General features: G+C 36.7%; 2 protein-coding genes and 1 long non-coding RNA gene across 3 annotated transcripts; 2 read left to right on the top strand and 1 right to left on the bottom strand.

Annotated features, from left to right (window-relative positions):
* The first annotated feature begins 674 nt into the window (after window positions 1-674).
* Window positions 675-3735, top strand: LOC100263682 (protein trichome birefringence-like 25). The gene is made up of 3 exons (XM_002276719.5): window positions 675-1115; window positions 1864-2147; window positions 2927-3735. Exons 1-3 carry the CDS (start codon window positions 824-826, stop codon window positions 3701-3703), a joined length of 1353 nt encoding a protein of 450 aa, XP_002276755.2. The 5' UTR covers window positions 675-823; the 3' UTR covers window positions 3704-3735.
* Window positions 3736-4755: 1020 nt separating this feature from the next.
* On the bottom strand, window positions 4756-6223 carry LOC104881929 (uncharacterized). The gene is made up of 2 exons (XR_787812.3): window positions 5984-6223; window positions 4756-5008 (listed from the first exon to the last, which is right to left on the bottom strand). It is a non-coding gene; the product is annotated as an uncharacterized LOC104881929 (long non-coding RNA).
* A 15386-nt stretch (window positions 6224-21609) lies between these two features.
* LOC100248268 (hydroquinone glucosyltransferase) lies at window positions 21610-23430 on the top strand. The gene has a single exon (XM_010663593.3). It carries the CDS (start codon window positions 21739-21741, stop codon window positions 23287-23289), a length of 1551 nt encoding a protein of 516 aa, XP_010661895.1. The 5' UTR covers window positions 21610-21738; the 3' UTR covers window positions 23290-23430.

Raw genomic sequence — 23430 nt, 5'->3', positions numbered from 1 at the left:
TCAATTAGGATAATATTTATATGAATTTTGTCACACGATGTTAATATGAGCAATGATGAGAATGTCATATGTGAATAAGATTAATTAAAATATAAGCTATGATTGAGAATGTTTATCGGAATGAGAGCGACTAAAACATGTTTTTTTAGGATATGTTCGAAATATTGGAATAAAGAATGGGAATATAGAATTATTTAGTCTTTCGAAGAAAATCAAATCTTATTTTTGTTAGGATTTTGATTATGAGATATATATTAATTATTCGATTAAATGCTATAACAAAATTTGGTAAGAGAAAAAGAGATTGGTAATTGATATACAATATTTATGCCTTAATTTATGTATTTTATTTTTTAAAATAATAAATTTAAAAAATAATAATGGAAGAACATCAATATGGTCCTTAATTCCGTTCATTTTCTTATAAATTACCAAAAAAAAAAAACTATAGAGTTTCCATTGAAAGAGAAGTATGCTATCCATTTTGAGATTTGGAAATTAAATGGGCCTCCAGAGAAAAATTTAATTTTCAGCCAGAGGCTTCAAAATGTGAATTTTTTTTTACGGAGGAAGTATGAAACTTTCTCTACCCATTTTCACACCAACCAAACAGAGCCCAACAAAAACCATCACTCATTGCCCCACGGTTTACACCCACACCTACAGAGAAATGAACTGACTGACATGTCCTTTTATAAACTCTTCTTTATTCCAAGTTACTCTCTCTTTTCAACTAATATTTAACGCACGTCCTGCTATAACTCTGTTTGGTAGCTCTGAAAACTCTGCAACTTTTCTCTCTCTTCTTCATTTTCTCTCTTTGATGGTGCAGGAAATGAGGTTTGAAATGAACCCATTTTCACTTCACCAGCACAACCACACATTTGTGAAGTGTGCTCTCTGTTTTGTGTTAATGGGTCTTGCTGTTCGCCTTTGGTTTTCTGATTCAATCAGATTTTCTAGTGCTGTGGATTCTGTAGAGACTCCTCCTGAAGGAAAAACAGAGTCTCTGGCTCCTGAAGAACAAAAGGCAGAGTCTCTGGAAGATTCTTTGCCCATTCAAACCCCAGTTTCAGTTGATTTTCCTGGAAATGATAACCAAACTTCCCAGAAAGGTGAGCCATTTTTCTCCCATTTTCTCTTTCTTTCTTCAAGTCATGCATGAATGAGAAAATTCGAATTGGTTTTTTTTTTTTTTTTTTTTTTTCATTTTGTCCATAAAGATCTTTGAGTATAACTTCTGATTCAAACCAAAAAATAAAATCATTTTAGTAAGTTATAAAATTGCCTGTTTTTAGATCAAAATTGGATATGTTTTTTCCTGTTTCCTTCTTTTTTTGATACCATGCGTGAATGAGGAGGCCTCGAATCACATGAAGTAAATGGGTGTTCTTTTTCTTAAAAAGGGGAAAAAAAAATCGATGGGCTAGTCCTTTTTTTTTTCCCAGACCTGTTCAATTTTTTTCTTTTTAATTTTCCCAACTTCCATGCTAAGAAACCAAACAGGATATGGATTTTCCATTCTTTAATTCATTTTTTTAAAATAATAAAGTAGATTAAACCTGCCTTCTGATTTTTCTGCTCGTTTTCCCATATTTAGCAACTCTGCTTTCCATTCCTGAGAGTACTTATGATTTCATTCATCCAATTTTCCCGAGAAAATGAAAGGAGTTCATGAATAACCCAATTGTCTAATGGTAGTTTCTATCATTGGGTATAGACAAATATGTCTACCATTAGATTGAATCTTTGTCTTTTCCCAGACTTCTATGTGTGCTATAATTCATATTTGGTGGGTTGTTTTTGAGTTTAATCTGTATGCCCTGCAACCTCACTGATAATGATTTCATTTCTGCAATCTAGATTCAGCAAAATGTGATATTTTCACTGGAGATTGGATCCCAGACCCATCAGGTCCAGTTTATACTAATGAGAGCTGCCATGCCATTGAAAATCATCAAAATTGTATGAGAAATGGCAGACCGGATTCCGGGTATTTATACTGGAGGTGGAATCCAAGAGACTGTGAGCTGCCCAGGTTCAATCCAGAGAGATTTCTCGATTTAATGAGGAATAAATCTTGGGCTTTTATCGGCGACTCCATTTCTCGCAATCATGTGCAGTCACTGCTTTGCATTCTATCACAGGTATCCTGAAAATCTCCCATCTCCCTTGTGTTGATTTCTCCTCTAAGAATTGTTTTATTTTTCAGTTGGTTTTGCATAATTTTCGGCATTGTTTGTTGGTTGATTACCCACCTACATTTCTTATTTCGTCAGAACGAGTAGAAGAAGCTCAGGATCATTACCAGAACTTGTCTGTGATTCATCGTTTCCTGTGTCATCTTGTGATTTAAGGCATTCCCTTCTATCTAAGGGTTCTATGGTGGATCTCCTTTGGACTGTTCCATCAACCTCTTACTCAGATGGAGCTGGGTCCTGGTCCCTGACTCCATGGTCAAATGTTGAGACATTAGGGCAAGGCTTGGTGGCTTGTGTGGTCTGTTTTTTTTCTCAATATTCCCTTTGATGCTGCTAAGTTATGTGAAGATTTTGATTTCATTGTGGATGACAGCTTCCAGTTTTCTTGTAAATTTCTCCTTTTAGAGGCTGAAAAGTCATTTTCCGAGCTGGGTATCCTACCAAATTACCATGTGGAATGATTTTCCTCGGTTTGATTCCGTTTCCATGCCCTCCTCTTGTCTTCTCTGGAACTTTAATGGTTGATGAACCATCCTTGTTGCTTGGGCTTTATTTGCAATCAATGCGATAAGAACTATAGATTGTTACTTCTAACCAACAAAGCTGCGTTCTACACCTACCCCACATGGTGTTTTGTTCTAAATGACATTAGTCTGCATCTTTTTGAGAATTGTTTTAGCTTTTTTAATGGCTATCGATCAAATTCTGGTTACTATATACTGCAGGTAGAAGAAGCCGTTGAGGTCTACCATGATGAGGAGTACAGATCCAAGAGATGGCACTTTCCCTCCCACAACTTCACCCTTTCAGTGATTTGGACCCCTTTTCTTATAGAAGCCGATATATTTGAAGACATCAATGGAGTTTCCTCATCTGATGTTATGCTTCATCTCGACAAACTCGACAAAAATTGGACTGAACAGTACAAGAGCTTTGACTATGTGGTAATTGCTGGTGGGAAATGGTTTCTCAAGACTGCTATCTACTATGTGAATGATACAGTCATGGGCTGCCATTACTGCCCTGGAAGGAACTTGACTGAGCTTGGGTTTGAGTTTGCATATCGGAAAGCACTCCAGATGATTCTCAACTTTGTCACAGGGTCCGATCACAAGGGCTTTGTATTCCTTAGAACTACCACACCAGATCACTTTGAGAATGGAGAGTGGTTCAGTGGAGGGACATGTAAAAGAATGGTACCCTTCAAAGAAGGTGAGATAGATATGCGAGATATAGACAGGATAATGCGTGATATCGAGCTGGAAGAATTTGAGAAGGTAGTTGCAGATGCAGGTACAGAAAGGGGTGTGATTCTGAAACTACTAGACACTACCCATCTTTCGTTGTTGAGGCCAGACGGGCACCCGGGGCCTTACAGGCAGTTCCATCCATTTGCAGAGGATAAAAATGCAACAGTGCAGAATGACTGTCTGCATTGGTGCTTGCCAGGGCCCATAGATTCTTGGAACGATTTGGTTATGGAAATGCTGGTTAATGGTTGAACAATTCAACTTCCTAAGCAGATTTTGTTTAACTCTGATTTTCATGATTTTTGAGATTCTTATAGCTTATAACACAGGTTCTCACCATGGGTGATCAGAACCAATGATCACCCAGCGATGCCCCGGCCCTTGGGAAGCTGTTGGCCTGCAAAAGTATTTATCCGATACCAAATTTTTTTACCATACTACCAAATTATACCCTGTCCATCCATATCCTTGTGTCATTTCTATATATATTAAAAAAAAAAAAAGAGGCCTGATTTTTGTTATACATTATTTGAGTAGTGTTAAGAGGGCATGGAGTCTGTTTCCATCCCTGGGCATTACCTCTCAATATTTCATAAAAAGATAAGACATTCTTGATGTTGATGCACCAGCGTGGATAGAAAAACAACCCATATGGCAAAACTACAACTCCAAACTTGTACCTGAATACTAGCCATTTAGGTTGCCTTTGATATGTAGTTTTCATAACAAGGAATTTTCCATTCCCTTTTTCATTCTAAAAAACAATCTAAATACATTAAAGAAAAGGAAATAAATTTGATTTTTCATTCTCTATTCCAACATTCCAAACATGGTCTCACTTGTTTTTCGGCATGCAAGACTCCTCCATCACAGGGAGCTGAACATAGTGATAAAATTAATGGAACCATGTTTAGGCTAGAAGCCTGGGTATGTTCATAACATTAATGGCTATAAAGCCCACATATATTGTCTTGGATTATCAGAAATTGATGCTAGAGAATGGACAGCTTCCTAATGACTACAGAGACTTAAACTATCAATTATCTTAGATGATAATAGTCTCATTTCTGGCACGAAGCAATAGACCAAAGTTTTGTGGCCGAAGCAGAGGATCGATAACTTGAACCCTTAATGCCTATCAAGGATGTTTCTATCTAGAGATCTCTGTCTCGATGATTGTTTCATGAATTCAAAACCCATGCTGGGTTGAATGAGCACAGCACAAATTAGCCATTGCCAAGCATGAAATGAGACAAGGCAACCATGGAGTGACTAACAGCAAAAGCCAATCACAAGAATCAGGGTTGAACAACCAAATCTATTGAACTTAGCTCAGAAGTTTTGGTTCAAACTGTCAACATTATTCAACAAAAATTCCATGCCCCAAACTGCAACTTAAACATAAGTTTGCGTATTAACATATCCAACACAAGCAGACCTCAAGTCCTTGACACAGGCTTAAACCAAATTTGAGATGAGAAGGCACCAAATCCCTTGTTTCTACTTGTTTGTTGATCCCTGGTCATTCTTCACCTTCTCCGGGCTAGGGAACAAATCCTGCAAACCAAAGATTACATGATGTTAGTCCAAGTGTCACTCCTGAAACAACCTGTGCAATAGTACTCCGAGTTCAGTAGCCGAAGCTACAAATACATTGCCATGACATTGAAGAAAGGTTAGATCTTATCACCAAAGGACTTATTATTCTTCTGTTACTATCATTTCCAAGAGCTAAATTTCCAAAAACACCAGAAGGAGCCTAAAAGATGTTTTCCTGCGTTGTTTCATAAATGCCACCAAACTTGAACACGGTATAAAGTGGTCACCATAAACCAATCCTCCGAATGTTGGGAATGGGCAAGTATTAGGCCTATGGGAGACCAAGAACTTGGATTGGATTTTCTTAAACAGTCGAGAATTTATGCAAATGACCTCAAGTACACAGAAATAAACCAAATCGAATGTTCAAGACTCAGTTTTGAATCAATTATAGCTACATTTTTTTAGGGTATTGCAAAATCAATTCAATTAATGAAGCAATCATCAAATTCTAGAATTTGGGACCAAATAGTATACTTGTTGTTGAATCACCAACTTAAATTACAGTCTCGATCAGAACCTAGGCGGGTAAACTCCAACACCCTAATCCTCCTCCGTTCGGTAGCCAAGAAAATGCTGGAAAATAAAAGAAATAAAGAATCTTATAATCCTAAATTTACGACATCCTTTTACTCCCCTCCATTCGAATAAACCCAATCGAACTACAGTGAACAAAACTTGTAATAACTAAACACAAGATCGAAAATCTGTTTTCTTTTCTTTTCCTTAGTTTTCCCAGCAACGAAACAGATCCACAAATTGAAATGGCCCAAATTTCCAAACCCTAATTTTTTTAACCAACCCAATTCCAAACCAGATCCATACTGACCCACCAAAAAATCTCCCGAAGGAAAAGAAAAAAAGAAAAAATATATTAACGCAATAAAAAGAAATCTAGGGTTTTGAATTTTGTTGGGAATGAGAAATGCTCACGTCTTTAACGATGATGTAGTTGATAATAGTGACAGGCACAGCTATCGCTGCCAATATGGCAACTGGGCCAGTTAGCAGACTCCATTTTCGGTATATCATCTTCTTCTCTTCCTTTTCTTCCTCTGCCACCTCTTTTTCTGTCGTGCCAAACACCGAAGAACACCATAGAAACGGTATTAATTGGTAGTGTTTTGGGCCTGGTCCTGGGCCTGGGTTAGCAGTTCGAGTTGTGCCCAAACCTTTACTCCTTTCTTCGGGGCCTATCTGCTTAGGCCCAGTACAGGTTTAGCCCAGTTTTATGGTTAGATTTTTTCTATGATGCACCCAACTTTGATCTAGTTTAAGGGCTTAAATTTACTTAAACCTTAATGTTTGATGTAAATACATCCAATCATTCAAATTTCGTGGATTAACACTCATATAAATTTATAAAATTAATTTTAGAAATATTTTAAATGAAAAAAAATTAGGTAGATGTATTTAATAATTCTTTTAAAAAATAAATTTATGTACGAAACACATCTATAGGAGTAACGAACAAAATTTGAAATTAACGGTGGCTTTTGATTGACAAAAGCACTTTTAGAAAGTATTTTTGAAGTAATCTTATACATTTGATAGAAATTATGAAACATTTTTAAAAAGTTGAAAAACACTTGCACTTTTTTTGGAAAAACATTTGATAAATGATTCTTTTAAAAACATTTTAAAAAAACACTTTCAAGAAAAAGACCACCAAATGTACTCTTATTGTGAATGAAATTAATCGTCTAAATAATTTTAATTAAAGCATTTTTAGTTTGGAGTGTTTTTCGAAAGTACTTTTGAAAAAAAAAATCACTTTATAAGTGGTTTTTTAAGAATCATTTCAAGTGATTCTCCACCATTATAAAAATGATACTAAAAAGTTTACCACACATCTAATTTTTACAAGAAAAGGCTTCAAAGCATTAAAAAAAATACTTATAATTCTCTCAAAATCACTTCCAAAAAGGCTCTAACTTATTAGATTTGAAAAAACAACTCTTTTTTTAGTTTTTCTTCTTTCATTCAAAATGTAATTTGATCGTAAATAAAAATAATGTCATTAGTGACTAGGAATGAAGTCACATAAGGCTTACATGAGCAAATGAACCCTCGAGAGTTTGGAAAACAAATCTTCATTAATGAGGATTTGATCATTTTCTTTTAAATTTACGACTATCACAAAATTATGTGGATAATGTTTTCTTTTTTATTATTTTTTAATCCCAAAATAAATTATTATTCTTATCATATCAACTTATTTTCTAACTCCCACACTAATTGTAATTTTTTTTCAGGTTCTCTATCAATTTTCATATCTATTCATAATATGACAAAATTTATTAATCTCTCGAATTATAGCCATTCGATTTAGTCAAGATCTGAAAAATACAGATGTTTTTTTTAAAAAAAAAAAGAAAAAAAAAAAGAGAAAGTAAAATTTTTGACACCCTAAGAGCCCTAAACCCCAAACTCAGTACAACTCTTCTGAGGACAGCCCAATAGCGGGGCCCAACCCAAAATTATTTTCCGCGTAGGTCCAAAAAGTAATAAACGCGGGGACCAATGGACCATATAACCTAGATTAAACACCTACATTATTATTATTACTTTTTTGGATTAAGTTAAGATACGGCATGACACGGAGAGATGTTGAAAATAAAATAATAAAAACAATTAAAAATATATATTTTTTCCAACATTTTTTAAGCACTTTATTACAAGTCATGCACTTATACGTGGACTCCATGAAGGGTCGTAGACTTTATTTGATAAAAGAAAAAAAAAATTGAAATATTTTATAGCATGGTAGCATCTAGGGGTCTCCAAAAAGCCCGCGGCCCGCTTTAGGCCCGGCCCGGCCCAGGCCCGCCGGGCCCGAGCCCGGCCGGAGCCCGTTTATGGGTGGGCCGGGCCGCGGGCCTAAAATTAGGCCCGGCCTATAGGCCCGCCCGTAGGCCCGCCCTTAGGCCCGCCCATTTAAAAAAAAAAACTACAAAAATAAAAAGTATTAAAAAAAATATTCATTTCAAAATTTTATTCATTGAATGTATAATTACATTTAAAAATGTGGGAAAATTTTACATCAGTACAAAATAAATACATCCCAACTAGGTTGGCACCTATTTATTTGTCAATCATTTGTATTTTTCAACCACAAAAAATAAAAATAAAAATATAATATACATTTAGTCATTATTTTCTGGCGGTGATGGCGAACTATCATGCATCCATGAAGATCTTGATAGTTTTAAAGATTCCATATCGACAAGCATCTCTGTTTCTCGAATGGAATCGTACATCCTTTTTTCTGCAATTTCCCAATCTTTTACACATATCCCTGCTTCAATAACGTCTGGCGCTAAGTTGCATCGTTTTTTACTAATAACTCTTCCACCTGCACTAAAAGCAGCTTCTGATGCAACTGTACTCACAGGAACTGTTAGTACATCACGAGCAATTATAGAAAGCACAGGATATTTGTGTTGATGTGATTTCCACCATATTAAAATATCAAAATCTTCTTGATCTTCAAATGGAATTATATCAGTATTAAGATATTTATCTAAATCAGATGTATTATTTGGAGAACTATTTGTTGTCTTTTTTCGACTTTTCAACATTTCTAGAGCTCCTTTATAAAAAGATGAGGAGTTTGTAGATGTAGGTGGTAATTTATTAGTATTAATATCATTACCATATTTTTCTTTATAATAGTTATATAAATTATATAATAATGAATTTATTTCATTTTTAATTTCTTCAATTTTTATTTGGTCATTAAAATAAATAATTGTTAACCATTCATCCAAAGCTTCAAATTTCAATCTAGGGTCCACAATTAAAGCAATATAAAAAATTAAAGGTATTTCTCCCCAATATTTTCTAAATTTTTCTATCATTGCAAATATTGTATCATTAAATATTTCAAAACTTAAATATTTTTGAAGTACAATAAAAATATTAGTTATTTGCATAATAACTCGATTTGAAGTTGGATAATATACACCACAAAAAATGTTTGTTGAAGTATCAAAAATTTCAAAAAGATCTCTTAAAAGATCCGCAACATGCCAATCATAATCACTTAATGCATCAATATCTGCATCACAATCATTGTTAAGTAATTGTATTTCATATAATTCGACTACTTTTCTATATTTTGTAATATTTTGTAAAAGTTTATATGTGGAATTCCATCTAATGGCCATATCCAAGTTTATATTTTTTCTTTTCATATTTAACATTTTGCAACAATCAAAAAATAATTCATGTTTTGCTTGAGAACTATTAATACTATATGCAATGCCTCTAATTTTTTCCAATGTATCATCAACATTTTTTAATCCATCCTTTACAATTAAATTTAAAATATGTGCACAACAACGCACATGAAATATTTTAGCATGATCATCTTTTACTTGCCAATATAGTTTTAGTCTATTTATTGCTGCATCATTATTAGCAGCATTATCTAATGTTACTGTCAATATTTTATCACGAAGGCCTAAATTTATAATTTCTTCATTTATTAAAGCTGCTATATTTTTACCACTATGTGGAGCATTTATTAATTTAAATGAAATTATTCTTTTATTTAATTTCCATTCATTATCAATGTAATGAGCAGTTATACATAAAAAACCAGTGTGAGTTAAAGATGTCCAAATATCAGATGTTAAACAAATATTTCCTTCAAAATTTGCAAAAAATTTTTTTAAAATTTCTTTTTGTGTATAAAATTTTTTCATAATATCTCTTTTAACTGTATTTCCAGACCAACCTTTAAATTGAGGATTAATACCTCGTTGAATTGTTCCTACAAAATCATGAGTTTCCATCATGTTGAAAGGTTGTTCTGCTCTTATTATATAATCAATCATTTCTTCACGACAGTTAGATTCATCATAAGAAAATGTTTTTAAATTTCCACTTTCATTTTTACCTAATTGCATATAATTTCTAATATCTACATTATTTTTAGTTTTACAATTTTCGTGATGTCTTTTTAAATGACTTGTGCCTGCATTTGAGCCACCAGTAAGAAATTTATTACAAATTTTACATTTTGCTTTTATTTCTTTTTTATTATTTTCTAAAATTATTTCTACTCTATCAAAAAAATTCCATATATTTGAAGTAAATTTTTTGTTTGATGATATTTCATCACATGGACTAGATGAAGAAGCACTTGTTGTCATATTATAATTATTGATAAAATATTATGCCAAAAATAATAAAGTAATAAATATAAAAAAAAATGTAACAAAAAAATAAAGTAGTAGGGGTGAAGTATGTTACTCAATTAGAGAACCGATGCAGAAATTCCTAGCAAATTTGAACTCTTGGAGCCACCAATGCTTGTTTTGCACCACCAACAATATTGTATAATTTGAGGGAAAAATAAAAAAAATTGAAATATTGTAGAATGTGAGAGAAATAGAGAGAGAAATAGAGAGAATTTGATGAAAAAATGAAAAGGGAGAAGATGTATTTATAGGAAGGTTTTTTTTTAAAAAAAAAAAAAAAAAAATTGGCCATGTGACCGTTGCCCAACGGTCACATGGCAGCTAGGAGCATGGGTTGGACTGTTGGAGCTCCAACGGTCACATGACCGTTGGAGCCTTTAATTTTTTTTAAAAAAATAATATACTTTATGTTATATATATATAACTAACTCTAACATTAAACACAAAAGTAATGTGGCTCAATTGGTTAGAGCCTTTACTTTGAACCATGAGGGGAGGGGTTCGAATCCCCCCCTCTCCATTCATTTCTAAAGCCTTTTGGCTTATTTAAAAAAGCCCAAGGCTTGGCCCGCCAGCCCGGCCCGCAGCCCAGCCCGCCCAGCCCGCGGGCTCATAGGCCGGGCCGCGGGCCGAAGATTTTTCCTTGGCCCGGCCCGGCCCGACCCGTTGACCAGTCAACGGGCCCATAGGCCCGGCCCGAGCTGGGCCGCGGGCCTCCTATTTACGGCCCGGCCCGCCCGTTGGAGACCCCTAACTAGCATCCAATCAATAAGACAACTAAATATTATCTTGTCTTGTCTTGTGGAAATTGGCGGTACGACTTCACATGCTTTTGACATTAATAAGACAAAAATAAATTATTATCGTGTTTCTAACACTACCAAATTTTTTGTGATAAATAATATTTATCGAACTACTATTTTTTCTAAAAATCTAAACGGATAAGATTTGAAATGCATTGAATTTGAATTCATATTCAATCCATAAAGGCAAAATTTGAAATCATATTAATCTCACAACAAACCTAACTTTAATATCATATTCAACTATCAATTTTAAATTTTAAGTTTGTAGAATTTGGACTCGAGTTCATATCATGTTTTTTAATAATATTATATCTTAATCACTAAAAGGATTATCAATATCATCGTTAATCATGATTATCATCATATTTAATTTAATTCTATTATTTTTATTATATTTAATATGATTTTTATTTTTATTGAGGGGTAAAAGTAAAAATCTTATCCTCAATTATTATTAGATTTATAAATAACAAGTTTAAATTTATAATTTTTATTAGATTTTTTTTGGAATTTATTAATTTTTATTTTTATAAGATAAAAATTTGGAAAATTTTCTAATTTATTTTTCCTTACCTTAAATTGTATTTAAATTTTAAAAAATGGAGTGATTCTATTATGTAGAAATTATGGATTTTTTTAAAAATAATTTATGAAAAATTATAAATTGTTTTTTCTATTTAGGGAAAAAAAATACAGATAATATTCTCTTTTGGGTGCTGGCATTATTTTTATAATTGGATTATCAAAGTAAAAAATGCACATTAGCTGGGGCCCTGAGAGCAGCAGAAAACCATGAAAGAAAATGATTTCCAGCAAAATCGAAATTTCCAGGCTTTTGACAAATTGGGAAGTGGGAAAAGGAATATCATCATAGATAATGGAAATGGGGTGTTTGACCGCTGAGAAAATTTGCAGAATGTTGTATGATAAGTTGAGAATTAGTGCAAAGTGAAAACAATTCATTGTCACTGAGACAACAAAAATAAAAAAATCAAAAAATCTCCAGTCCAGAAGTAATTATTCAACATTGAATATAAATTTAAACCAAAAAAAAAAAAAAAAGAAAAAAAACCATATTATAAAAATACAGTGGATACATCCCGTCCTATAGGATAGATAATACATATTATAAGATATGGATTACAGGTTTTAACCATATTTGATTTTATTTTGTATATTTTAAAATAAATTAAATATGAAAAAAATATTAATTGTGTACCCCTATTTTGGGGTGTATTTTTTTTGCAGATTATTTTGCCAGGTGGAGGGCTCTTAAAGAGCCACATGTTGCCTCAAGAGAGGCTGTTGGGGAATCACAATGGTGGGTGGAGGATGCAATGAGGGAAGGACACGTGTGATAGAATATTCTTGGGTGGTTTTTGAAGATTTGGAGGAGAGTATTTTGTTATAGAGAGAGTGAGACCATTAAGTAGAGGAGGGGTGAGATAGCTTGGAGAGAGAAAAAAATCAGCTAGCCAGAAACGAGTGAGGAGCTTTGGAGAGAACTAGAGAGGGAGGTGGAGGGTTTAGAGGGGTATTTTCTTTTGGAGAGCTGGGTTACAGAGGATCGTGTGGGTGGTTTGAGGGAAAAGAAAGCTCGAGCAGGAAGGATAGCTGGGAAAGGGAAGAGAGGAAAAAAATAAACTAGGAGAAGAAGAAGAAGGATGGCTTGCTGAGTTCTTGCCGACATTGCTGGAGATGATCATTGTCAAGTATGTTTATTGTGGATTTCCCATTCACTTCAACTGGTATGCTTTTCTTCTCTTTTCCTGCTGATTCTTGGATGATGTTTGATGGTTGGGAGTAAGCATGTTCATATCTCTTTTTTTAATGATTCTTGTTGAAGATCAGTTTGGCCCTATTTCAGTTTCCCCATAAGATATTTGCAACCATATTTTGATTTTTATTTGGTACTCATTTGATTTCACTCACCCTCATCTAAGCTTGTTGATTAAAATGTGAAGCACGACTTGTACGAGTTCATTTTTTGTCTCTACCCTTTGTGCTCTATTTTGTTGTCTTCCTCTGTTCTTGGTGTCCATCCATGGTGCGCATCAGTTTTCTCATCTCTGCTTGAGAGAGTAAGGAACTACGAAGTATGTATTCTCAGTCTGTGGGTATGAAGAGCTGTAACATGCTTGTCATGGCTAGGTGACTTTATACATGTATTTGTTAGGCATGTGAACAAGGAAATCTGGATCGGGTGGCCTTTTTCGGAGGCTGTATAAGAATTTTCAGTGGGCTTTCTAAGTTCATTCAACCTTTGGGTGCCTTTGCTATTGAGAATCCACAGTTCAGGGATGGTTCGGAGAGTAGTGTCCTGTGTTGGCTATTATATGAGCTAAGATCTATAGAGATTATAAAATCGGCTAATCTTCTTAGTCCTGAAGCTGAGAGTGCATTGATGAGACACATAAGAAGCCCTTTAGACAATGAGTTGGTTTCAATCTCTAAATTCTGAGACACTAAGAGAACTGTTTATGAACTTAGTAGTGTTTACAGAAGTCGCAATGATATATCAATTTTTTGGATCATTGAATGAAGCAAATTTGAATATTAAGGATCTTTTCGTTGAAGAACATCCCCTGGGCCAATGATGAGACTACTACTTCCACCTAGTGCCGCTCCTTACAAGAAGATGATCATGCTGTAATAAGACCACTGATACCATAGAAGCCATCATATGTCATGTCAGTCGAGTAGGCTTACCATGGGATGCTTTCTGTGGCGGAGATCACCAACAATGTCTTTAAGCTCTCATCCATGATGATCAAATGCAACTCATGCCATGGAAAATACATGTTTGTTGTTTGATGAACAAGGGTGACACGGTGCTCAAGGATGTGAATGTTGATGAAACCACTATCTCCCTCATTTTCCACGCAAAACCTTTGTAAAACCATGCTCACATCTCCCTACCTAGTCTACCTCTCATACTCATTTAGTCATTTCTCTCACTACCCATAGTTCCACTCAACACCCAACCTTATAAATCCATTTAATTTCACCACTCCCTTCATACCCACCAAACCCGTGCACTGCCCTCAACACTTCATCATCTCTCATGACGTTTCCGACTTGAAGAAGAACTACAAGTCCACACCGACGCTGCAGCGATTCTACACAGGCGATCTCTTCATCGTCGCCTTTGACGGCTCCTTCATTGTCTGTTGGACAAAAACAAGACAAAACAATAGCAAGGAAAAAAATAGAGCTCTTTAACTCTAAAAAACAGAGCTTCACCAGACCCAAGAAAATGCTTCTGGATATTTTATTGCAGTCATTAATTCCACTACAGCAAACATGTCTATTTATAAAAAAAAACAAAGAGGACACAATCTGCCCCACTACACCACTAACACTTGACCCACTACACCCACTAACTCGATTTTAGCAACAAGCTCCTTATTTGACTAACTCAACCATAAGAATAGGAATATGCCAACAGCCACTTTGAATCAGTCTTCAACACTCCCCCTTGATTCAAAGTTGCAAACTCCAAGCTTGCTTCTGAAGTAGACATGCTTGTCTCTAGATAAAGCTTTTGTCAGCACATCCGCTACCTGCTCATTGGTGTTACAATACTGCAAAACAACTTTACCTTCAACCACAAGATCTCTTATGAAATGAACCCGAATATTAACATGTTTTGTCCTTCCATGGTAGGCTGGATTCTTGGTCATTGCTATGGCAGCTTTGTTGTCACAGTAAATTACAGTTGGCTCCTCATGTTCTTGATTAATATCAGCAAGAATTCGCCTCAACCACACTGCCTGGCATGCGGATGAGGTTGCAGTTGTATATTCAGCTTCAGAAGAGGACAAGGCTGTCACTACTTGCTTCTTTGAACTCCAACAGACTGCACCTGACCCAAGAGAAAACATATAGCCTGAAATGCTTTTTCTATCCTCTAAGCACCCTGCCCAATCACTATCAGTGTAGCCAACCAATTTGAACTCTTGAACATGACCATACCATATCCCGAAATCATATGTTCCAGCAATGTATCGCAACAATCTCTTTGCAGCTCCAAGATGTTGCTTCGAAGGACAATGCATAAATCTGGAGATCACCCCAACTGCAAAAGCTATATCTGGTCGTGTATGTGTCAGATAAATGAGGCCTCCAACCAGACTTCTAAACCTTCTAGCATCAGCTCTTTCAGTGCCATCTTCAGCCTGCAACTTCTCATTTGAATTCATAGGAGTAGCTACTACTTTGCAATTTAACATATTGAAATTCTTAAGCAAATCAACAGCATACTTTCTTTGTGAAACAAAGACTCCATCCTCTACTTGTTTTACCTCTAAACCAAGAAAGAAATGCAACAGCTCTAGGTTTGACATCTCAAACTTCTTCTTCATACAGGCTTTAAACTCATTAATAAGAAAAGAGGATGAACCCATATAGATCATGTCATCTACATAAAGACAAATAATAAGAAGATCATTTTTACCTTGCCTTTTCAGGTAAAGATTTGGCTCACTCTTACTCCTTTCAAAGCCATTCTCAACAAAGTAAGAATCTATCTTACTGTACCATGCTTGTGGGGCTTGTTTCAACCCATAAAGGGCCTTCTTTAGTCTATACACGTGCTCTTCTTTACTAGGAACTATGAAGCCTTCAAGTTGAGATACATACACCTCCTCTACTAGCTCTCCATTAAGAAAAGCAGACTTGACATCAAACTGATAAATACACCAATGCATATGAGCAGCTAAGGCTAATAAGGTCCTTACTGTTTCAAACCGTGCAACTGGTGAGAAGGTGTCATCATAATCAACTCCATGTTGCTGTGCATAGCCCTTTGCCACTAACCGTGCCTTGTGCTTTTGTATACTACCATCTGCTAAGTACTTGGTTATGAAAACCCATTTAACACCTATCACATTCTTGTCTTCAGGAAGCTCCACCAGTTCCCAAGTCTCATTCTTCTCAATGGCAGCTATTTCTTCTTTCATAGCACTGCACCATTCTTCCTTCTCCACTGCTTCTTCAAAGGTTGTTGGATCAGCTACAAACAAGACTTGTGTAGTCTCATAGATGTCCCTTAAAGATCTGAATTTCCTTGGAGGGGTTTCCTCTGAAGATTGTGAAGAACTGCTGCTACTCAAATTTGGGGAACTGGGTGAATGAGAGGGAGTTGGACTTGCTGGAATCTGAATAGAAGGCTGCTGATCTTCACTCTGTGCCACTTCACTTTCACTTGAAATCTCCACAAGAGCACCGTCTTCACTTACACGCCAAGTCCAGCTAGCTTTTTCATCAAACACCACATTCCTGCTAACAATTATCTTACCACTAACAGGTTTATATAGCTTATATCCTTTTGATTGAGAGCAATAACCAATAAAGATGCACTTTACTGATTTTTCATCAAGCTTACTACGGTTATGTGAGTCAATCAACGTATAGGCAACACTACCAAAAACCTTTAAATGGCTTACCCAAGGTTTCCTCCCATACCAAGCTTCATATGGAGTTCTATTCAACACTGCCTTGGTTGGAGAAATATTCAACAAGTATACAGCTGTAGCAACTCCTTCTGCCCAAAAATGGTTTGAAAGGTTCTTGGCCTTCATCATGCTTCTAGCCATCTCAACCACCGTTCTATTCTTCCTCTCAGCCACACCGTTTTGCTATGGTGAATAAGGAGTAGTCAGCTCTTTATGCAAGCCTTCCTCTTCATAAAACACTTTAAAATCATTTGATAAGAACTCTCCACCTCTGTCAGTCCGCAGCACCTTAATGCACTTGCCACTCTGCTTCTCTACAAATGCTTTGAACTTCTTGAAGGTCTCAAAAGTCTCTGCCTTTGATTGAAGAAAATACACTCAACTCATCCTGCTATGATCATCTGTAAACAACAAAAAATATCTACTGCCACCAAATGAAGCAGTTTGCATAGGACCACATAGATCAGCATGTATAATCTCAAGACAACTAGATGCCCTCCTTGACCTTCCCTTAGGGAATGGTTTCTTGCTTTGTTTCCCATAAATACAGCCCTCACACACATTCACCGAGTCAATTTTAGGTAGTCCAAACACCATTTCCTTTTTACTTAGTAACTTCAACCCTTTGACATTTAGATGACCATACCTTAAGTGCCACAGATTAGACTCACTAGTCTCTTTAACAACAAGAGCATGCTTTTCTATACTTGACACTTCAAGAGGAAACAACTTGTTTGCGGCCATACGAACATCAACTATTATTTGATCAGACTTTTTATCTTTGATCACACAAGTAGCACCATCAAACAAAATGGAGTATCCACTAACCATAAGTTGCCCCACACTTAACAAGTTTTGAGTCAAACTAGGAATAAAGTACACATTGTAAAGGAGCTTTACATTACCATGACCATTGTTTACTGCCACGGTCCCCTTGCCTTCCACTTGCACTTGTTTGTCATCACCAAGTTTCACCTTCAACTTGTGTGATTCATCCAGCTCCTTAAAGAGTGACTTTATCCCTGTCATGTGGTTAGAACATCCACTATCCAAAAACCAAATATTGTTGGAAGATACTACCTCTTCATTATAGGCCATGAACAACTTGACTTGATCTTCCTCTTGCTCGACATAGTTAACTTGTTTTTCTTGCCTTTCTTTCTTCCAACATTCAGCTTGAACATGTCCAAACCGCTTGCAGTAGTAGCACTGGATATTACTCTTGTTTCTGCTCTTCTCAGTTGACTGCCTTTGGTCACCTTGTGCATCACCTCGGCCTCTGCCACGTCCACCTCTTCCATGAGCACCTCCTCTGCCACGTCCTCTACCAGTAGCTTCTCTGCCTCCATTCTTCTGATCTGATGTCTCCCCCTTCGTGTAAAATGTCTTTTCTTCATTCTTCTCCTCTGTTCTGGACAGCCTCACTTCATGAGATTGCAAGGATCCCATGAGCTCATCAAATGAATAGGTTGACAGATCCTTAGACTCCTCAATGGCTGCAACTACATGATCAAACTTAGGCGTTAAACTCCTTAACACCTTTGCTACGACAGTTTGATCAAGAATATCTTCACCATACGACCTCATTTGATTAACTATAGCAGCAACTCTTGACAAAAAATCTTGCACTGACTCTCCATTTTTCATGTGCAAGGTTTCAAAGTCACGACGCAAGGACTGGAGCTTCACCGTGATCACTTTAGAGGAACCTTGAAATGCAGTTTTCAAGGTTGTCCACGCCTCTTTTGCTGTGGTTGCTACTGCAATCTTTGAGAAGATTGATTCATGTACAGCCTGTTGAATAAAGAACAATGCCTTGGAGTCCTTCTTCGTATTTTCTTTCAACCTAGCTTCTTCGTCCGGATAAGGATAGCCATTTTCAACCAAGTCCCACAGATCTTGAGACTTGAATAAAGTCTTCATTTTGATGCTCCAAAACTCATAGCACTCACCTTTGAAAATGGGAATTGCTGGTTGAGACACACTCACCATACTGCCGTTGGTTGTTGCCATTATTCGCCCAGTTCAGAAGGAACCTGGTTGCTCTGATACCAAAAATTGTTGGACAAAAACAAGACAAAACAATAGCAAGGAAAAAAATAGAGCTCTTTAACTCTAAAAAACAGAGCTTCACCAGACCAAAGAAAATGCTTCTGGATATTTTATTGCAGTCATTAATTCCACTACAGAAAACATGTCTATTTATAAAAAAAACAAAGAGGACACAATCTGCCCCACTACACCACTAACACTTGACCCACTACACCCACTAACTCGATTTTAGCAACAAGCTCCTTATTTGACTAACTCAACCATAAGAATAGGAATATGCCAACAGCCACTTTGAATCAGTCTTCAACATTGTCTGCGCCTGTAACGATGCCATCAAAGTCATGGATTCCTCCAATATTTCAATCAGTTGCAGAGCGATAATGGCGAAACCCACTCTCACCAGCTTGGATTTTGCTTTTGTTCTCTTCATCCTCCATTTCTTTCTACTTTGCGCTTCTACGAGTTTTGATTTGGAAGCTTTGATGGCGTTCAAAGAAAGTGTCAATGTTGCTAACAAGCTTGCTACCTGGAATGTAACGGTTAATCTGTGTAGCTGATATGACGTTTCCTGTCTCCAGAACAAAGTGTCTCACCTCGTGCTCAAGGGTCTCGACCTGCAAGGCAGTTTCCGGCCCCTTGCATCTCTCACTCAACTTCGAGTGATGAGTCTCAAGTGAAACCGTCTCTCTGGCCCTATTTCGAATATCTCCAACCTCACTGCTCTAAAGCTGTTTTTTCTTTCTTACAATGAGTTCTCGGGGGAGTTTCTTGCTTCTGTCCGTCTCTTTTCCCGCTATAACGTCTCGATTTGTCTCACAACAACTTATCGGGCCAGATTCTAGTGACAGTCAACCACTTAGCATATTCTTACTCTACGTCTGGAAGAAAACCGATTTTTCGGCAAAGTTTGAATCTCCCGAATCTACAGGACTTCAACGTCTCTGGAAACTGCCTCGTCGGTGAAATACCAAAAACTCTTTCTGTGTTCCCTATGTCCGTCTTTGACCGAAATGCGGTTCTTTGTGGATCTCCCATGCCAACATGTAAGAACATTGTGGGCGACCCAACGAACCTGGATCCGATGGTGCAATCGCATCGTCGGTGATTTCTAGCGAAAATCTAACAATAGTTGTCTCCTCATCGAGCTCAATACCGATATCCACAACGCCAATCCAACCACAAAATACTCGGTGACATATTGGTGCCCAACAAGTCTCTCTTACCTTCATTGAATTGGGCATAGCAGACGTTTTGGGAGGAAAATGGTGGCAATCAACTTTGTGACCAGGTATAATGCGAAGAGGGTAGCTGCAGTCACCAACCTCCTAGTGCGACACCTGTTGCACTTCGGGCCCACATGCATAATTCCAAATTTGCATAGCCACCCTCTTATGTTCCTTTTCCAAACTCATATATTTCTTCATCCATCTTCATGCATGTCTTTAAAAATTGGTTTTCAAAAGAATCTTGTTTTGACTCCACATTTCTTCATCCTTAGAATTTTTAGGTCCCAAAAATCCCATTTTCAATAAAAATTTGCTGCGATTTCCTTCGGCAAGCAATTTTCACATTTTCCTTGATTTTAAAATTTTTTTAAAATAAGCATGAATTTAAAATTTATGAAGTTAATTTATACAAAAATAAATCGGGCTTTGGTGGGGGCCCAACATTGGTCATCTTTTCTCTAAAAAAATAAATTTGAGTGAAGAATGATATCTAATGATTTTTTACTCTGTTTAGCGATATATGCGATATATTTTATATTCATTATTGTGCACTAACCCCATTTCATGATAGTGCATTATTGCTTGCAGCTAAGGCACGGTAGCACTCTCACTTCGATTCTTCTCTATGCATGTTTTGGCTTCTAGTATTTAATCATTTTGGTATCCATTAACTTCCTTACCAATTGTCATACTTACTTCATCTCATTAGTAGAGACCCGTTTTTAGGGACTTAAAGGGGTGTTACGGTCTTTACCGTACATTCCCAATAAGTAACCTGACCCCCGAGCCCATATTTGGTATTTCGCATACCATATTTTCCAAATAAGAAGTTACATTTAGGGTTTCTTTCTTATTTTGTTTACCCTTTAAAAATAAAACAAAAATAAGTGGCGACTACAAGTCATTTTCTGAAAAATAAATCTTTTTCAAATAAAAAACGAGTTCGTCATTGAGTGGAAGTGCATGAGTAGAAATACGGGGTCCACATTAATATTTAACCATTTTTTTTCTTAAAATAACAAATAACTTTTACTTAATTAAGTAACAGTTCTTTTTTCTTTTTGCGCATTTAGGAACTAACCCCTAGCATAAAAAGGCCAGATCATATTTGTTTTAATAAAAGAAAATAGGTTAATGAAGCCTTATTGATGAGATGAGGTGATAACATAAGCCTTATGCTTCACCGACGTCACACCTTTAGATGTCCACATCAGAAAAAAAATAAAAAATAAAAATAAAAATAGACAATTGTACTTTTGACCCAATTAGACCTAAAATAATTTATGGGGAGGATATGAAATATGAAGAGACCAATATATCCTTCAAAATTGTTTTCTACTATAATATTTAACAAACTTTTTTATCTTAATTTTATTTAATAATTATTTTGAAAATTTATTAATTTTAGAAAACTAATTTTGTAAAAAAAATATATTCTAAAAATATATCAATTAAAAAAAATGAAATATTTTTAGTTATTTTTATATATACAATTTTAAAAATATGTATTTTCAAGTTGTTTGATTTTTAAATAATAATAATAATAATAATAATTTATTTTTATTTTTTTGGAGAATAGTGTATTTTTTTTTCCAAATCTCTAAATTATATTAAATTTTATTAAGGTTTACAAAAGGAATAAAATTTAAATTAATATTTTTTTTTTTTTATAGTGAGTAAAGGTTATTTTTAGAAATATATCAAATTCATATTCTTCTTCTCAATTTTCACGCTTATTTTAGGTTTTTGGCTTAAATGATGAAATCAAAGCTTAAATTTTAGGCCAATTTGATTCAAAACACAATTATCCCAAATAAAAATCCAATAATAATATTAATAAAATAAAATAAGGCAAAAATCGTGTTCCACACTCCTCTCCTCCACAGCCCTCCAACGAGGAAAACCAAACAAACCCTTACACTGTGAGCCCCACATGCTGCCATGCATAACCCCAAAATCCCCCAAAAAGGACCAACGACTACATTATCACCGCTACCCACTTCCTCTCCTACTCCAGCTCTCCTTTTCAATCATTTCTCCACCCAGCTTTTCTGGTTTTTCTTCTTCTTTTTTCCATCTTCAATGGCTGAAAAACCTCCCCACATAGCCATTGTCCCGACCCCTGGCATGGGTCACCTCATCCCTCTCATTGAACTAGCCAAACGCCTCGTCACCCACCATGGATTCACAGTCACTTTCATCATCGCCAACGAAAATTCTTTTCTCAAAGCCCCAAAGGCCGTGCTCCAGAGCCTCCCTCCCAGCATAGACTCCATTTTTCTTCCTCCGGTTAGTTTTGACGACTTGCCGGCGGATACGAAGATCGAGACTATGATTTCTCTCACTGTGCTTCGGTCACTTTCCCATCTCCGGAGCTCGCTGGAGTTGCTGGTTTCGAAGACTCGAGTGGTGGCGCTCGTCGTCGATCTCTTCGGAACCGACGCGTTCGACGTCGCGGCGGAGTTCGGGGTGGCGCCGTACATTTTCTTCACTTCGACGGCGATGGCTCTCTCGCTGTTTCTGTTCCTGCCGAAGCTGGATGAGATGGTGGCGTGCGAATTTCGGGACATGAATGAACCGGTGGCGATTCCTGGTTGCGTGCAGGTCCACGGCTCGGAGCTGCTCGACCCAGTTCAGGATAGGAGGAGCGACGCTTACAAGTGTGTTCTAAACCACACCAAGAGATATCGACTGGCTGAAGGGATAATGGTGAATAGCTTCATGGAGTTGGAGCCTGGACCGCTCAAGGCTCTGCAGACACTCGAACCGGGTAAACCGCCGGTCTACCCGGTCGGACCGCTGACAAGGAGGGAGCCGGAGGTGGGATCCGGTGAGAACGAGTGTTTGAAGTGGCTGGACGACCAGCCACTTGGCTCCGTCCTATTCGTCGCTTTTGGGAGCGGTGGGACCCTTCCCAGTGAGCAATTAAATGAGCTGGCCTTGGGCTTAGAGATGAGTGAGCAAAGATTTTTGTGGGTAGTGAGGAGCCCTAGTCGTGTGGCTGCTTCTCCATTCTTCAGTGTCCATTCTCAAGATGACCCTTTCTCTTTCTTACCTCAAGGGTTTGTAGATAGAACCAAAGGGCGGGGCCTCTTGGTGTCATCCTGGGCACCACAGGCTCAAATTCTTAGCCACGCATCCACCGGAGGGTTCTTGTCACATTGCGGGTGGAACTCCACTCTCGAGAGCGTTGCCTGCGGTGTCCCCATGATCGCTTGGCCGCTCTACGCCGAGCAAAAAATGAACGCAATAACATTAACCAACGGCTTAAAAGTGGCATTGAGGCCAAAAGTTAACGAAAATGGTCTAATCGATCGTAATGAAATTGCCCAAATTGTTAAGGGTCTGATGGAAGAGGAAGAAGGAAAGGATGTACGCAGTCGAATGAAGGACCTTAAGGACGCCGCCGCAAAAGTTTTGAGCCCTGATGGGTCTTCTACAAAGGCACTCGCAACCGTGGCTCAAAAATGGAAGGCTCACAAAAATTATTAGAAAATTTTTTTTTTTTCCTTGTGTAATTCTATTTATATGTCCTGATTTTTTAGGTACCTATACATTAGGTTTTGTTTGTATATCTTCTTGCTGTTTTAAATTATATGTATATTTTATTGAATTGTAGCAGGTGAGTTGAGT

This window comes from Vitis vinifera, chromosome 15, assembly GCF_030704535.1.
Source record: "Vitis vinifera cultivar Pinot Noir 40024 chromosome 15, ASM3070453v1".
Taxonomy (NCBI): Eukaryota; Viridiplantae; Streptophyta; class Magnoliopsida; order Vitales; family Vitaceae; genus Vitis; species Vitis vinifera.
The sequence above is the reverse complement of the archived record's forward strand: the minus strand, read 5'-3'. Positions and strand labels throughout refer to the sequence as shown.

Excerpts from the sequence above, each read along its gene's own strand:
- LOC100248268 (XM_010663593.3), top strand. The coding sequence starts at position 21,739 with ATGCATAACCCCAAAATCCCCCAAAAAGGACCAACGACTACATTATCA.
- LOC100263682 (XM_002276719.5), top strand. The coding sequence starts at position 824 with ATGGTGCAGGAAATGAGGTTTGAAATGAACCCATTTTCACTTCACCAG. Across the intron at positions 1,116-1,863 it reads TAACCAAACTTCCCAGAAAG|ATTCAGCAAAATGTGATATT; the intron begins GTGAGCCATTTT and ends TCTGCAATCTAG. Across the intron at positions 2,148-2,926 it reads TGCTTTGCATTCTATCACAG|GTAGAAGAAGCCGTTGAGGT; the intron begins GTATCCTGAAAA and ends TATATACTGCAG.